Genomic DNA, 14,966 nt, shown 5'->3' with positions numbered 1-14,966 from the left:
ACTGGCGTTGTTGAGGGGTTCCGCGGTGCTAAAGGGTGGGATGGTATTCAAAGTGTGGATGTGTTTGTGGGCGAGGGGTGTGGGTGATGTAGGTGAGACAGGCGGTGGGTGGGAAGCATAGGTAGTGACTTCAGTGGAAGACGGTGCCGGTGAGTAGAAGAGTGAGTGCAGGCTGAAGACGGTGGGGGAGACAGGAGGGTAGTGAGGGCTGAGAATAGGAGGTGGGAGAGAGGGGGAAGCTAAGGTAAGGGAGGAGGTATGTTCTGTATCGTTTGTTGGGAGGGGGGTAGCGTTGTGAGTGGGGAGGGAGCAGGGACGGGAGAGGTGTCTGCCGTGGGGGGGATGGGGGGGATAGGTGGATAAACTCCGAGTGATGGTGTGTGCAGATGTAGGCGTGTTGTGGGTGGGAGTTGTTGTGTCAGGTGTGAGAGATTCGTGGGTGGGAGTGGGGAGGGAGATGGGGAGGGAGAGGTGTCTGTCGTGAGGGGGCTGGGATGGGGGGGTGGATAAACTTTGGGCGGTGGCTTGTTCAGATGGTGGTGTGTTGTGGGTGGGGGGCTGGGAGGATAAACTTTGGGCGGTGACTTGTTCAGATGGTGGTGTGTTGTGGGTGGGGGATGCTCTGTCCGGGGGGAGAGGGATGGAGAGAGTATGGGTGGGGATAAGCAGGGTCATGTTAGAGGGGCTGCTAGTATGTGCGGTGGGGATAATTGTGACGGTCTTTGGGGAGTGGGGGGCGTTAACAGCAGGTGGGCCATTTACTGGGGTGCTGGGGGTAGAGGTGTAGTAGGTGGTGGCTGCGACGTCAGGGGAGATAGTGCTGACGGAGTTCTGGGTAGGGGTCAGCAGCTTGGAGAGGTGCTCTTTGAACTTGGGGAGCAGGTTGTCTAGTAATTCCAGGTTCTTGTCCGTGGCTTGGATTAGGACAATCCCGTTATTGTAGATAGTAATGGTAGACCTACCAGGGAAGAGGTGGGAAGGTGTGATGGTGAGAATTAGGCCATGAGGTGTTTTCCTGGTGGTGGAGACTGAGTAGGGATAGGAAAGTTTTTCTCCATTGGGCTCTGCGTGCGGTGTGGAAGATGATATCGGTATTCAGGGCTCCATTGCCCGGTGAGAAGTAGGTGTCGGCAAAGGGTGTTTCAGGGTGCGACCTCAAGAAGTTGTGTTTAAAACGTTTAGTGGCATTTTTGGAGAGAGGAGTGGAGGGGTAGTTAATTCTAAAAGTGTGCTTGCCGTTGAGCTCCATTTTAGAGAGGCTGTGGCGATAGGTGTAGGAAATAGGACGGTAGTACAAGCTGTCATCCGCTAGTTACAGGGCCGAGGGGGACACTAGTGAGTGATCAAAAGTATAAGAGGTAGAAGTCAGTGTGATCCCCGAACAGACAGTGGGTAGGTGCAGCTTACCAAATGTATCCTATATACGAGGAAGCAGTCAGCTTACACCGTGTAGCCAACTATGAGAGGTAGGACCGATTAGGTGGAAGCCAAGTTACATATTAGCATGTACGAGGTAACAGCAGTGTAGTCTAGGCGTAGAAAGTGGCTGAGTGCAGTTTACATGACAGAGCGAAGTGTATGAGGTAGTAATAATCAGTGTAATATCGTGAGGTAGCTTACATCGAAAACCCAACAAATAAATAAATGCGGTAGCGGACAGTGAATGATGGGGATAGAGGTGAGATATGTGCAGCTTGCTGCAACGGACAGTGAATGATGGGGATAGAGGTGAGATATGTGCAGCTTGCCGCAGTAAATATAACAAATATAAGTACAACAAATGTGTATACTAGAGTAGAAAACAAAATAGAGAAATAAAATAAAATGAAAATAAAAGATCCAATACTGCAATACAAAGCAGATACTTAATTACAGTGTTTAGATACAGAGCTATGTAGATAGTCAGTTCTTAGGGTCTGGGCAAGCAGTGAGAGTGACTAGTCCATGATGGCCGCCGAAGAGGGTGAAATAATAGTCAAATATGGCCGCCAAATAGGGGGGATATATCTGATAGTCCTCTGTCAGTTGTTGTTGCTTTAGGACCAAGGAAGGGCTATTTCAGTTTCTATTTGTGCAAGCCCAGCTCTGACTTGTTGGGAGGGAGTCTTATCTCTGTTTTGGTGGTCTTGTCTTGTGTGGAGGAGTCAAGCTGGGGAGCCTTGTGGGCGTCGAAGGTAAAGGAGGGAGATTTATTAGTACAGCTTTATGGCCCCAGCCATTTTGAACAAAGGGAGGAAGGCAAAAATGTACAATACCTTCTTGTAGAACTTCTTAGCCTGAGTTATGATGTTGCCCGCAAAGTGGCGCAAGGTGAAGCATTTATTGGCGGTGGAGACAAGGAACATAGTTAAAATGTTGCAAAGTTGCAGAGTCTTTGCGCTTTTTTGTTATTTCTGCACAGTAGTTATGATGTTAATAGCAGCGTTTTGCAGACATCAGGGATCTTGCCTGAATGTGCCCATCTGCTCTGTTTATCCATTTCTTGCCAGCGCGACCCCGCCTTTGCAGGTCTGCTCCCCGGGTCTCAATAGCAGCCGGTGGTCCGCAGGTTCGCGTTGTCAGAGGCTTCTTTCATCAACAGACTGCAGCGCCGCGTGAGTTGTCAGGGGATGGGACTTGGACGTCTCGCGGCAGCAACTAGCCCCAGCTCGCTAGCCTCCCAGCCAGCTCCAATGCCTGCTTGCAGTCCGGCGAGAGGAGGGAGGGTGCCGCACGAGATATCAGACCTCGATCTTCCCAGCAGGGGACAATCCGGTGGGAGGCACGCCTCATCAGCGCACACCGATCCCAGCGCCGGGACTCGCAGCTGGACGGAGGTTCCTAGTCGCTCCGCTCGGCGTCCCAGCGCCCATAGGCAGCAGCAAGCAGCGCCTCACCGTGCCTTCGGACTCCAGGCGCCATGCATGCCGTCCCGCCAGGCACTCTCCGGGCGTCCACTCCACAGCCCGGTGTTCTCGGGCAATGTCCGGCAGCAGGCTGCGCTTCTCCTCAGACCCCGGGCTGCACGATGGCAGCTGCAGCCCCGGTATGCAGACTCCAGGCGCCCGCCTCGCGACCGGTATTCTCAGGCGAAGGCAGGCAGCAGACCCCGGGCTGCACGATGGCAGTTGCAGCCCCGGTAGGCAGACTCCAGGCGCCCGCCTCGCGACCGGTGTTCTTAGGCGAAGGCAGGCAGCAGACCCCGGGCTGCACGATGGCAGTTGCAGCCCCGGTAGGCAGACTCCAGGCGCCCGCCTCGCGACCGGTGTTCTCAGGCGAAGGCAGGCAGCAGGCGGCGCTTCTCCTTAGTCCCCGGGCTGTACGATGGCAGCTGCAGCCCCGGTATGCAGTCTCATGGTGGCCGGCGCTGACAGGCAATCCTTCACGACGTATATTCACGTCTGCATCCGCAGCAGGCTCTCTCCCACCGTCCAGGGCTCCGCCGACAGCTCCGATGCGAGTTGCAGGGGTCCAGTCGCCAGGATTGCAGGTATGTGATATCCAGCTCCTTTTAATCCAGTTACTCGTTATTCATCCAGTTACTTGTCCAGCTCCAGTTACTTATATTTTCCCAGTGACGACGAGTGCTATCCGGGATAAATCCATGAAAGGGATCCCTAGCACTAGGAGCTCCGGAGGAGAGCTCCTACCAGGCGGCCATCTTGTTTTTGTTTGTGAGCTCTCAGCTATCTTTGACTCTTTGATCTTAGTAAACTACTTGAAACCAGCTTCCGTGAAAGGAACAGAGGTGCCAAACAAAAATAAATGCACAGGGCAGGTCAAAAAGGGCACAGTGGAGCACTTCAAAGCCTTGCAAAAGATATTTATCCCAACATATGGATCAGGCAGGGACAGGTAATATTCTGGACTAGATTACGTGCACAGGGGTGAAAGTTTTTTTTTAAACTCCACTATAACTAGTATATATTAGTGTTTTTTTAAATGTTAACATTCACTCAGATCTCTTTCCAACACAATTACGTCACTTTAATCTTTGAATTTTCAGTTCGTTTTTTTAAATCAAATTCTAGTTTGACCCATCAGCCAACCCAAACTAAACTAATGTAATTTATTTAATAATTTATTTGAAGTCATTTTAATTTTTGGTCTCCTCTATTCTCTATGGTAGTGTATTGCAGTATAAGTAGTGGATCATGTGTGGTACTCAAATTTACTCCACGGCTGGGCACATTTTATCCTGTTTTGACACCTCAACGGCTGTAGTAACCTTAGAAATGTATGTAGCAATTTGTAATTATTTTACTATTTTCTGGGAGTGCGTTTTCTCATTAGCATGTCCCTCCCAAGCCCCTCCTTAAACTTCCCCGAATCCTCTCCATTTTTTCAGCAATTAATCCCCACTTCCTCACTACTCCCCTTGCTCCCTCCTACATTTGCTATCAAAACAAACCTGTGTGCGCAGAGATCTTTTCCACCATGGCAGAGATCTCCACACAGATAGGAGTCTCAGGCTGTAGATTTGTGAATTGCAGTTTGTTGTACTACAAAATGAGGTTTGTGAATGAGTCCCACCATGTGGACTTTTTTTTTCTACACACAGCTAGCCATGAAACAAGGCCCACAGCTGAAATGGAATGCTGATGCATGCATCAACTTCACAGTGAGGAACAAAAAAAGCATCACCTGCTACTATTACAATGCGACCAACTACTGTCTGCCCCTTTAGACGTAATACAATTTGGACCAGTGTTTATTTTCAGTCGCACAGCAATCCGCAGAATTATTTTTACTGCAACAACTGCTAAACAGAAATGAGCAGATGCTAAACACTTTTATCCAAACCCCTTTAACTTAATCATTAAGTGCAACAGCTTTTTCATGAATCCACGCCTATCACTTACGTCCACAATCAGGAAGCCAGCAACTTGCAGATTCCTTCGAGACAAAGCGTATCGCCCCAGCAGATCCTTACTTTTTCCACTGAAGCTTGAAAAGTCCCAGCAAAGGAAAGCTAACCTGTGTTTAATGTGGAAAAGTAGAGGTTGGGGTGAGGAAAGAATACAATTTGAAATCGAGCAACAAACTGCCATTTATTGAAATTACAAAATGCAATAATATTCAGCTCACAGTGAATGACCAGGAACGACTGAGTGGGAAGCATGCAGCAGGTATAAACTAGGACTAATACATTCTATATTCCCGGTCCTTTCTTGATAAGACAAAATACCTAACAGATGTTTAGAGATGGGCTTCTGGGCCTCATGATCAATCGAACACAAATTCCATCTCTACCATTGACTAAAGGAAAAAACCTGCGACAACTGCACATTCTCTAAGGCATACTTCACATATTTTGGTCTCAAAATGATGTACATGTTCATCTGCTTGGTGTGCAATGTTGTGCCCTTCACCCAACGTAGTGGCCCAGGCAGCCAATATTTTGAGGCAAAGTTTCCAGAAGTCTAGCAACTCCTAGGGGTCAATGTAAACACCATCACGTCTTTTTGACCAAAGGAAGCTGTTGAATGTTATCTTAGAATGAGAAACATGATGACCCCTTCTAACATGGGCAAGAATAGAACATTGTCTTTTTATCCTATACCAGAAGCAGCATAGAGTAAGTATCTTAAGTGGGTTTTCATTCAGATATTGTACACATCTTTACCAACTTTGATTGGTCATGATGATGCCAAAGATAAAAGTGTCATTCAAGTTGCAAACTAGCTCGTCAGGGACAGAGATAGTTTACCTGCACTAATCTAAAGAAACGCATCACCATTTCCGCTACTGAGTGAAATATTCAGGAGTTAGCTTAGGGCAAAGTTACCACGGCTTCCGTTTAACCATACCTGTACAGCGAGAGAAGATAGCAATAACAAGACTGTGGGATAGCAGTATATTAACCCACTACCACACTGTGATAGAGAGGGGTCTTTTCCATACGCAGTATATACAGCACTGAATCAATCTGACTCCTCATAATTTGGAGTGAGCATACTCTGCGGAAGCTACCTTTGAACCCTAGAAGCAGTATTACATTATTTCAGCACTTAAAATGCAGGATCTCTTTTTTTGCATTGATGAGGACGACTGGTTATTTTCCTCTGCACACCCTGCCACGCTCCTCTTTTAGACACCAAGCAGCAAGAGTAAAACAAAGCTCAGGTTAAAAGCAATGTAATGCTCAGCAGGGATCATAAATGTTAGGCATTTGTGAAGCACTAATGCTCACAGGCAAATTGAGTGTGTGGACTCAGAAAATGTGAAATAGAAGGTGGCAGGCTGGACAGATTACTTTCAGGTTGACCAATTGTATTGATGCTAGCTATAAAGCTCAGAGAAATACATTAGAATGAACCGCACTGAAAATATGAATGGAACAAAGTTGAAAGACAGAATGAGGGTGATAAGGCACCAGTGCGTTACTGTGTTCAAGATTTGAAGTTTAGTTTCCCTTAATGGCATTTCCCGGGACAGTAAATGTCAGCCTTCACCGAACTTGCAGATTCAAAATATCTGCAGGAAAGTTTGGGACTAATTATGGTCGATGTAATATTATTGAAGACCTATCCATTGTGAGATACTGTGTTGTAGGCACCTCTTTGGGTGATCAGTAGTAGTTTGAAAGCATCAAGTAAGGACAGGAGCTTGTGCAATAGCAACCACCGACTGGTTGATTAACTCAACTATAATTTTCATCCCCCCATTCTGCATTAGTGTCAATGGTAAACAAAGTTGGGACTGTGTTAATAAGGTATAGAAAAAACGTTTCTCGCAACTAATCTTTCATACTTGGGCCAATTCAGTAACTGCTGGTACCTCAATAAAATCCTATTTGGTGTACCTAGTATTGTGTTAAGTAAGTTCAAGGGAAATTGAGAGAGAACATGAGTAACAATAGAAAGCATATAAAGAAATACGTTTTCATGAATTATGAACTGTAAATACATTTTGGTGTAGTGCAGATTAGCAAGGGATTACAATTTAAATGGGTGTGGAACATTAATTACTATATATTTGCAGTGGAAAGACAGCAAGTCAAAGGCTAAGGGGGAAAAGGAAAAACATCGGATATACAAAACATGAACAAAATATAATTGATCAGGATGTATTTATCACAGGTAATCACAGAAAGGTTAGAAGTTTATCTTTATTAGTCCCCATCAAGAGACTATCAGTTAGCATATAAGGAATATATCAAGGAAACAGTCAATATCCAGAAATCAGAGAATGAAAACTGAAATATGAGAAAATTAAATGTAAAAACCAGCGGGTAGTCAAGAAATCCACACGCTGCTCAACACAAATCAATAAAGGAATCTGTGAACAACCCCCACAGATAGAAATATCCAGAAGTTAGAAAGAGGTTTCAGTACCCACTGTTTATAAACTGCATTTCAGAATTAGGATTGAGATTTAGTGTTTAAAAATGAAGAATCAAGACAAATAATCCTGTGACCTTAAAGAGTATTCAATAGCATGGTATGGACAGGTGCATCAATTGATGTTTGGGTATTATAAATTTAGATTGAGCATTATGGTAAATTAGTTTTTATAAAAGATCTGCAAGACATCCACCCAATCTTACATGTGGAACTTGTTGCCCTCTTTCACCAAATGAGTTACAAATGAAGGCATGAGACATTCAGATGTCAAGACTAACATTAAAGGTACATCCGAGATGTGAGCTAACCTAGGTTTACACATTCTTCTGTTAGGTACAGTCTTATCTTCTTGACTATCGGTTGCAACTCTGTAGGAAAAGATGCTATTGTTTCAAACTTACATTTCCAGGTACTAAAAAGGGATGGTTTCCTTGATGTGTTCAGACGAGAGGGCAGCCAACGTGTCTTATTAAATTAATGGTGGTAGCCATATAAATAAGTTTGATGAAAGTACTCCAGAACTTGCATATATAGTGGCAGTAACATCTTAAAAATGTTTGGACCTATTCAGGAAAAAAATGTAAGGCAGAGATGTGTGCCTTCACCAGAGTGAAATGGCCCATTTTTTAATTGACTAACATCCACAAAGTGTGTCTAGAAAGCTCTGCCAGGAGCAGGTTTCCAGACATACTTCTGGACATATCACGTTTTTTTGTGAAGGCGCATAGTCCCTTTGTGAGAACTTCCATTTCGGAGCCTTCTGTGCAAATGCACTTTTTAGGTTTTGCCTAGGCAGCGTGCACTAGAGGTCTCTCCAAGAAATCTAGTTATCTGCATAGCGAGGGTAATCCCGCCTGCTGCTTGCCTCCTGCTTGCAATTGGCTTCACTGTGATTTCCGGCCTCCCTATCGATTGCTGGTCTGATGCATCACTTCCGTTTTTATTTGAAGCTGCACCAACCAACTACTGTTATATTGCCATGCAGGGCTTTGTCCATTTCCTTTAGGGACTACTTGAGCTTTTTAAAATGTATTTATTGCGGTTTTATATAGTGCCTCCGCGACCCGAAGGTTTAGGAGCGCTTTACATGAGCAGCAGTTACAATGCGCATGTCCCAGTTCACATGTAGGAGCCACCGAAATGTGCAGATATTAAGCAGGGATACAAAGGAACTGCAAGGGCTTTCTGAAAGTCATTCAATACACAAATCCCAGTCCCCGAGAGATGGTTGATGTTGATTTGTTAGGCATGAGAATCTACTAAAATCGGAGATATATTGTTAACATCCGAAATAACCCCCTCTATATCCGTGGTGAGGTATAATACCTCTAATGCCTATCCATCCGCATCACAACTCTTTTTGTGAACTGTAAAATAGGAGGTTCAGGGCGGAGTTCAACTCGATACGGCCAATGATGTCTGCCTATTACGACAATACATCCACCCACACGTAAGTGAAAATTAATCAGACAAAAAAATGTGTGGTGAAAAGGAAGGCACCTCATGGGCGAACAACCCTCGGGGAACTTGGCAGATGTTACCAATTCTATGCCCCTTTCTCATCATCGGTTGCCATTCCTTTTCGAAACGAAAAATAATGTCCAAAAGCAAAAAAGTGCAAAATAAGGTGCTAAAATATGACCAACCAAACAGTGATTAAAATCATCAGCCACACCAATTATACCTCTTTATTAATAAATCTGGTGTATGCTGGTGAAGTAAAAAGGCTGGTAGCGTACTGTCGCATACCACTACCTGTAACCGACATGTTTCACTGCCTTATCTGTTTTCTGGCAGATTCATCAGGGTTCTATAGTCGGTCACCGCACCAATTCAGGACATCTTTATTTTGGAAACCTCAACCAGCCACATCTTCTCATATCAGCTGGCGGGGGTAACTCAGCCCTAGTGTAGATTGATGCATCATTCGTACAGTTGACCCAACGAGACGTCAAATGAAAGTCATGCCTGGAGTGAGCGCATGAAGTTTGTAAGGAAATCATACTTAACCGGTAGCAAAACTGAGGTCAGTAGACGGGGGTCATTCACTGTACTAATGCAGTTTATCAGGCAGTTTATCAGCCTTGCCAGGCGCTTCGTCCCAGCAGAGTGAAGGAGTGCCACGTAGCCTGTGAACTTCGTCCTACTATTTTTAGGAAGCTTTCATATAGTGAGAAGTTGGTCTAAGCTAAGGACATGAGAGCGCTTTATGCGTGCCCCAGACTACATTAAAGCATATTTTATTTTGAGGCATGAGGAGATTATTATGCTGTTTGCCCAGAATCACAAGATGTTGAGGGGAGACGAAAGTCGAACACACTGTCTCAGTTACAAAGTCGGTAGCTCTGGTCGTTAGGCCGTATTCCCTTGTTCAGTTGCTCCTCCTTTTATCTGTCTGGAAATGCTTGGAAACCTTACAGAAATGTCAGCTTCAGACTTACAGTAGAAAATGTGCCATGGCAACTCAGGGAAGATTGTTTGTGCGTGGGCATTAGATAAAATAGTTCTTCCAAGGGCCGCAAATAATATATTCTAAGGCCTCGGCAGCGGCGGTATCCCTCCGTCTGCACATATCTTATAGCTCTCTCAGACAGCAGAGCTATATTTTCGGTTACTTTCATCGCACAGCTCTACCTTGGACACGAGAGCTATCGTTCAGGTTACAAATATTTTACAACTCTAACTCAGATACCACAATTATCTGTCGTATTGTACACATCTTACAACTCGGGACTTAGACAACAGAGCTACCCTTTAGTATGCAGATTTCACATGCTAAGGCCCGAGACTGCAGAACTTCCCTCAATTTGTATATATTGTGCCCCTCAATCTGACAGCAGAATTATCTCACAGATTGCATATGTCTTAAAAGAAGTTTCTATCAAGTCGCATCTATCTTAATAGTGTATTCAATTTACACAAATATTACATCTTGGTGTTAAACAGCGTTACTTCACAGTAGGCACATTTCATACAGCTCCCCTTATACAACCGAGCCCTCTCTCAGGTTACACATATCTTACAACTTGGATTTAGATAGCAGAGCAATCTCTCATGTTAAACATATCTTACAGCTTGGACACCATAGCTAGATCTCAGGTTACACATCTTAAAATTTGACCCATAGACATCAGAGCTTTCCTTCAGGCTGCCCACTTTCGGAGCTCAGGTCCCACACTGCAAAATATCGATCAGTTTGCATATATTGTACACCTCAGCATCACACAGAAGAATTATCTCTTGGTACGTAGGTACGAAAGTAGGATTACATTTATCAAATCACTTTACAATAAATACTACATCTTCTAAAATTAAAAAAAAGAAAAGAAAATGCATATAGCTTCCACTCTTTTGGTACCCATTATAGTAGTGTATTAAAATCAATAAGTTAAGTATTTTTTTAAAGAAATACGTCAAATAAATTAAGTAAACAAAGCCCAGGCTACTATAAGCAATATCCAAAATTCTCATTAAGGCACTAATAAAAAAATAGAGATTTATTGTTAAGACAATATTTGATTGCTTCTCTGGTGGATCAAATAGTTTACCTTGTTAAAAAATATTCAAAGATGTTGTTTGCACAGACCTCGTAGACTGGGCCAATATTATGTTCTATAGTCTGACTGAAAACTGCATAATCGACATGAACCATTGCCCATTATGTGTGGGTTCCAAGACCCCACAAATTGATGCAAAGGAATTTATAAAAGCCAGATTCTTAAATATGTATTTTTGTTAGTTCCCTCTGGGTTAAAAGAACGATATGGTTTTCTTGGGTTGGAGTAGGAATTAGGAATTAAATGTTAAGTCGCTATGATGGTAATTCGAAAGAGAGCATACATCTTCCTCTCGATAGTTCCCCTTAAAAGTACTTTTTATTAGGTTTTTTCAGTTCAAGACGTGGTAGACTTGAAAGAGAGGTCAGGCCTGGAAAATTGTGTTGTGTGATCACTGTCCTAATTCTGTCCAAGTTCCGGTCAAAGCTTTTGTAGTGGTTACATTTCAGGCCCTTATAGATTATCACCTTTGCGTTGAGGCATTGGTGTTATTACATTCACATATATAATTTATCGTTGAAGTGTTATGGAAGTTAGCCAACGGACTCCGATTTAATTCTAACCTAAGTTTGCTATATGGAGTTGCTAGACTTAGGCTGGGGAATTGCTTAACGCTATATAAAAAATGTTTCCCAGTTCATTTAATGTCTTATAGTAAAGTACTGGTGAAGTGTTTAGCTGCAATGGTATACGTTTGGTCGTTAGTGCAGTGACCGACTGAGTAATTGCTTTTCCTTCCTACAGCTTGGTGAACCTGCCAATCGCCTTCCCAATTGTTATTGTTTTTTGTTTCCTGGAATGTATATGTTCTAGCCAGGAGTGATTGGTGTCCATGGTAACTCTCAAGTATTCTTATTTATCAAGCTGCCTGATTGTTTTCTCCTGCTTATCGCTTGGACGGGATATGGCTCATAGTTTGATCTTAGACATAAGACTATCATTCAGGTTGCACATATCTAACTGCTCAACTCAACACAGATGAGCTCTCACTGAAGGAGTGCGGCTTTGAACAACAGAGCTATTTCTCATTTGTAATGTAATAAGTCTCGCAATTGCGAGATTTTGGCATTGTAAATGACAATGCCTTTTATTTAGGTCTTAAAAAACTGCAAAAACAGAAGGTGTTGCCATTTACAATACCAATAGGTCAAAGTTTCTAAAATGCGAGACCTATTACATTGCAAATGCTTGTTATTCTTGACAGGAATACATAACTGAATAAAGCATGTCCCTTAAACCCTCCAACAAATACCATTTCGAAAGGAAAGTTACTTCAGTCCCCGGATAAAGAAAATCTTCATCCATTCCCAGGGTGGGAAGAGGTCAGAGAGGAGTTAAGGAATGCCAACAAACTAGGATTTGTGAGATTTTCAGACCTTCAAGGCAAACCACGCTTTGGAATGCTCACTTAACAGACCCCCCCTGTGCGGTAGCATTTACTATTGCGGATTTCTCTGCACTCATGGTGGAAAAATCTGCACAAGTAAATGTATAGATATCCCCCCGTCAAGAATCACCTTACGAATTTCAGCCAGGAGTAAAAAAGGCAAATTAGGTTTTACACTAATTCAGTCTTAAACTTTGCAACCTAATATACAGTTGTGTAAATAAAAAAAATATGTTGGCTAATGCAAACTATTTCTCTCAGTGAAGAACTTCACATTCATTTTCATTTCTAACTTTGCCATAAAGGTTTGCCTTTACTCTAATTTTATGCTGACATTTACCTTAGCAGTGCATCCAGAGAAAGACTCTTATACAATCCCATTACTATTCCACACTGACAAAAATTGCAATGAACCCTTACATGCCCAGTATTTAAAATTACTTTAACATATGATCTCCCAAGGACCACATGCACATTAATGAATAAGCAGGCAAACGTGCTAAATCTTCCAATTCACTTCCTTCTAACAGTAGGCCTGCAAAACTACTAATAGGCAATATGTTTACAATTCGATCTGGAGGGAGTTAGCAAACACTCCAGAAAACAGTCAGTATTTCCGAGTTTCTAACTGCTGGCCTGTTCCATTCATGCAACATAATCCAACTGCAGAAGACGCAGCCTTAATTACCGTCATTCCGCCATAACTGAAACAGATCAACAGATTTAAGATTATAGAAGCCAGAGGACATTTATTAAAGACTTGTCTGAAGCACTTTCTTATCCCCATCATCCAATGACGGATGTGAGGCCCATGAGCTACACAGTTACTATGGCAGCCATTTGGGCCAGTGCCCACCATAGAGGCGGTAGGACTGAATTTGACAAGGCTGCAGAACAGAGGGTTGGAATCAATTCTAGGAAGCGTGTGCATTTAAATGTAAATGGCCTGTGCGACATTGGAAAGGGAAATAACCATAGGATAAAGAACAAACAGAAGAGTGACAGCAACAGGAGTTTATTGCAGTCCCCAAATTCACACTTACCACTTCTAGACAGACAAATAAGCCTCAGATTTTTTTATAGAGGAATGTTTGCACTGCTGACATCCTTTATGTGCACAAAGGACAACTTGATCAAAAAGCATTTAATAAGAAATAAATCGTACAGAAAGGTTTTTTTGGTTAAACACCGCTACTATTCAGCGTTAAATGTAAAGGCCAATGTTTCATAGCAATTAGTTATGTTATCTGGGATTTTTCTTCAGCATTTCTATTTTGGAAAGCAAGGCAAATAAACCTGGGGAAGTGAAGAGATTTCCCCAGGCTCAAACAATGCGATGCCTAAATTATCACTCTGGTTTCCTAGTTTCACAGCAAACTAGGCACCTAGATGGTCTCTTAGCATGTTATGGGTCAAGTACAAGTTATAAAATGTATATATTAATGCAAGTTAAAATTTCCCGTACCTTTTAGCACCGGGGGGCAAAGGCTCTGTACCAGCAGACGTAGGCAAATGCGGTGCTACCAGATCATTCAGGGGTAGAGGTTTGTTCTCCGTGTCCAAAACCACCTCGCCATCTGAAATAGTAATTGATACTGACTGTAACAAGCCTTCAATATGTATAACTAATCAATTTAACACAACCTCTGTTTTACAACAAAACAAAGAAGAGAGCCGAAACAAAGAGGGCTCTGCATTTTATTTAGGCACTTTAAAACCCGGGTTCTTCACACGCTAATTGCATCATTTCAGACTGGTCATTATGTTTCCTGACAGATGGTAGGTTTGAGGACTAGCTGATCTGGAATATTGTGCATTCGCAGAGGTGCAAAGCCCATGATCAAAGAGTAACCCTCAGAAAAAGATGTGTCAGAGGATTATATTTTTTTTTTTTTTTTTTCTTAAACGAGGTAGTGGTTCCAGTACAACTTTTTTTTTATGAGCAAGGTCAGTTGTTGACTATGTTGGGCTAGTGGATGGATGGTTTTGTGGCGTTATGGGGCAATACAATAGCCGTAGTTTAATAGCTAACGATAGTCATGAAGCTTAAGAACAGTCTGCAAAAGCATAAAAAGAAATCACTGATTTTCAAAAAACTAATTGCAACACTGCTGCAGCAGACTGCAGAAAAAGAAGCCATAAGAGAGCAAAGTACAAATAGCAGGGACAGGGCTGAAGGCAACTGAAAAGGTCATAGGCTCTGGTCTCAATATGAAAGACCTCAAGCCTTTTAGGAAGCATTATTACATTCATAAAAACACAAAACAAAATTGCAAATTACCGGCAATTGGATGATCTATTAAAAGTCAAGCTTTCAATTGGGACCAAGGAAAAAACAGATAATTATCACAAGGAATCATGATGGGAAACGTCTGCAGTGCAGGCTTTGGACCTCAAAGCCAGCCTTGTAAACTTTCAAAGACGACCTAGGTAGAATAGACTCATGAATTTGCGATGTCTGTTGCACATTTTATCCCCATTGTCCAGTGCCAGCGACATGGGGCCCATGAGCAACAAGCACTCACTGTGGCAGCCTTATGGGCCAGACGCCGCCACAACGGAGGCGGATCTGAATTTGACGAGGCTGCAAGATAAGCTCCAATAAATAAGGGAGGAGTCATCAAAAAGCGACAATACTCAAAATGGTATTTTTTCCACTCGTGAGAGAGGATTACTTTTCAGCATTCAAATACGTTT

General features: G+C 43.0%; 1 protein-coding gene and 2 non-coding genes across 3 annotated transcripts in view; all 3 read right to left on the bottom strand.

Annotated features, from left to right (window-relative positions):
- The window catches only part of TBRG4 (transforming growth factor beta regulator 4), an 83,291-nt gene that overhangs the window by 4,782 nt on the left and 63,543 nt on the right, over window positions 1–14,966 (bottom strand). Inside the window, exons 9-10 of the mRNA XM_078662561.1 lie at window positions 13,735–13,846; window positions 4,842–4,956 (exon numbers count right to left, since the gene is read on the bottom strand). Of these exons, the coding sequence (XP_078518687.1) occupies window positions 4,842–4,956; window positions 13,735–13,846 (227 nt within the window). The remainder of the gene's footprint in view (window positions 1–4,841; window positions 4,957–13,734; window positions 13,847–14,966) is intronic.
- LOC144786352 (small nucleolar RNA SNORA5) lies at window positions 13,028–13,161 on the bottom strand. The gene has a single exon (XR_013602154.1). It is a non-coding gene; the product is annotated as a small nucleolar RNA SNORA5 (small nucleolar RNA).
- On the bottom strand, window positions 14,722–14,858 carry LOC144786348 (small nucleolar RNA SNORA5). Its single transcript, XR_013602151.1, has one exon. It is a non-coding gene; the product is annotated as a small nucleolar RNA SNORA5 (small nucleolar RNA).

This window comes from Lissotriton helveticus, chromosome 10 (genome assembly GCF_964261635.1).
Source record: "Lissotriton helveticus chromosome 10, aLisHel1.1, whole genome shotgun sequence".
Taxonomy (NCBI): domain Eukaryota; kingdom Metazoa; phylum Chordata; class Amphibia; order Caudata; family Salamandridae; genus Lissotriton; species Lissotriton helveticus.
Note: the sequence above shows the minus strand (reverse complement) of the source record. Positions and strands in the feature narration are given on the sequence as shown.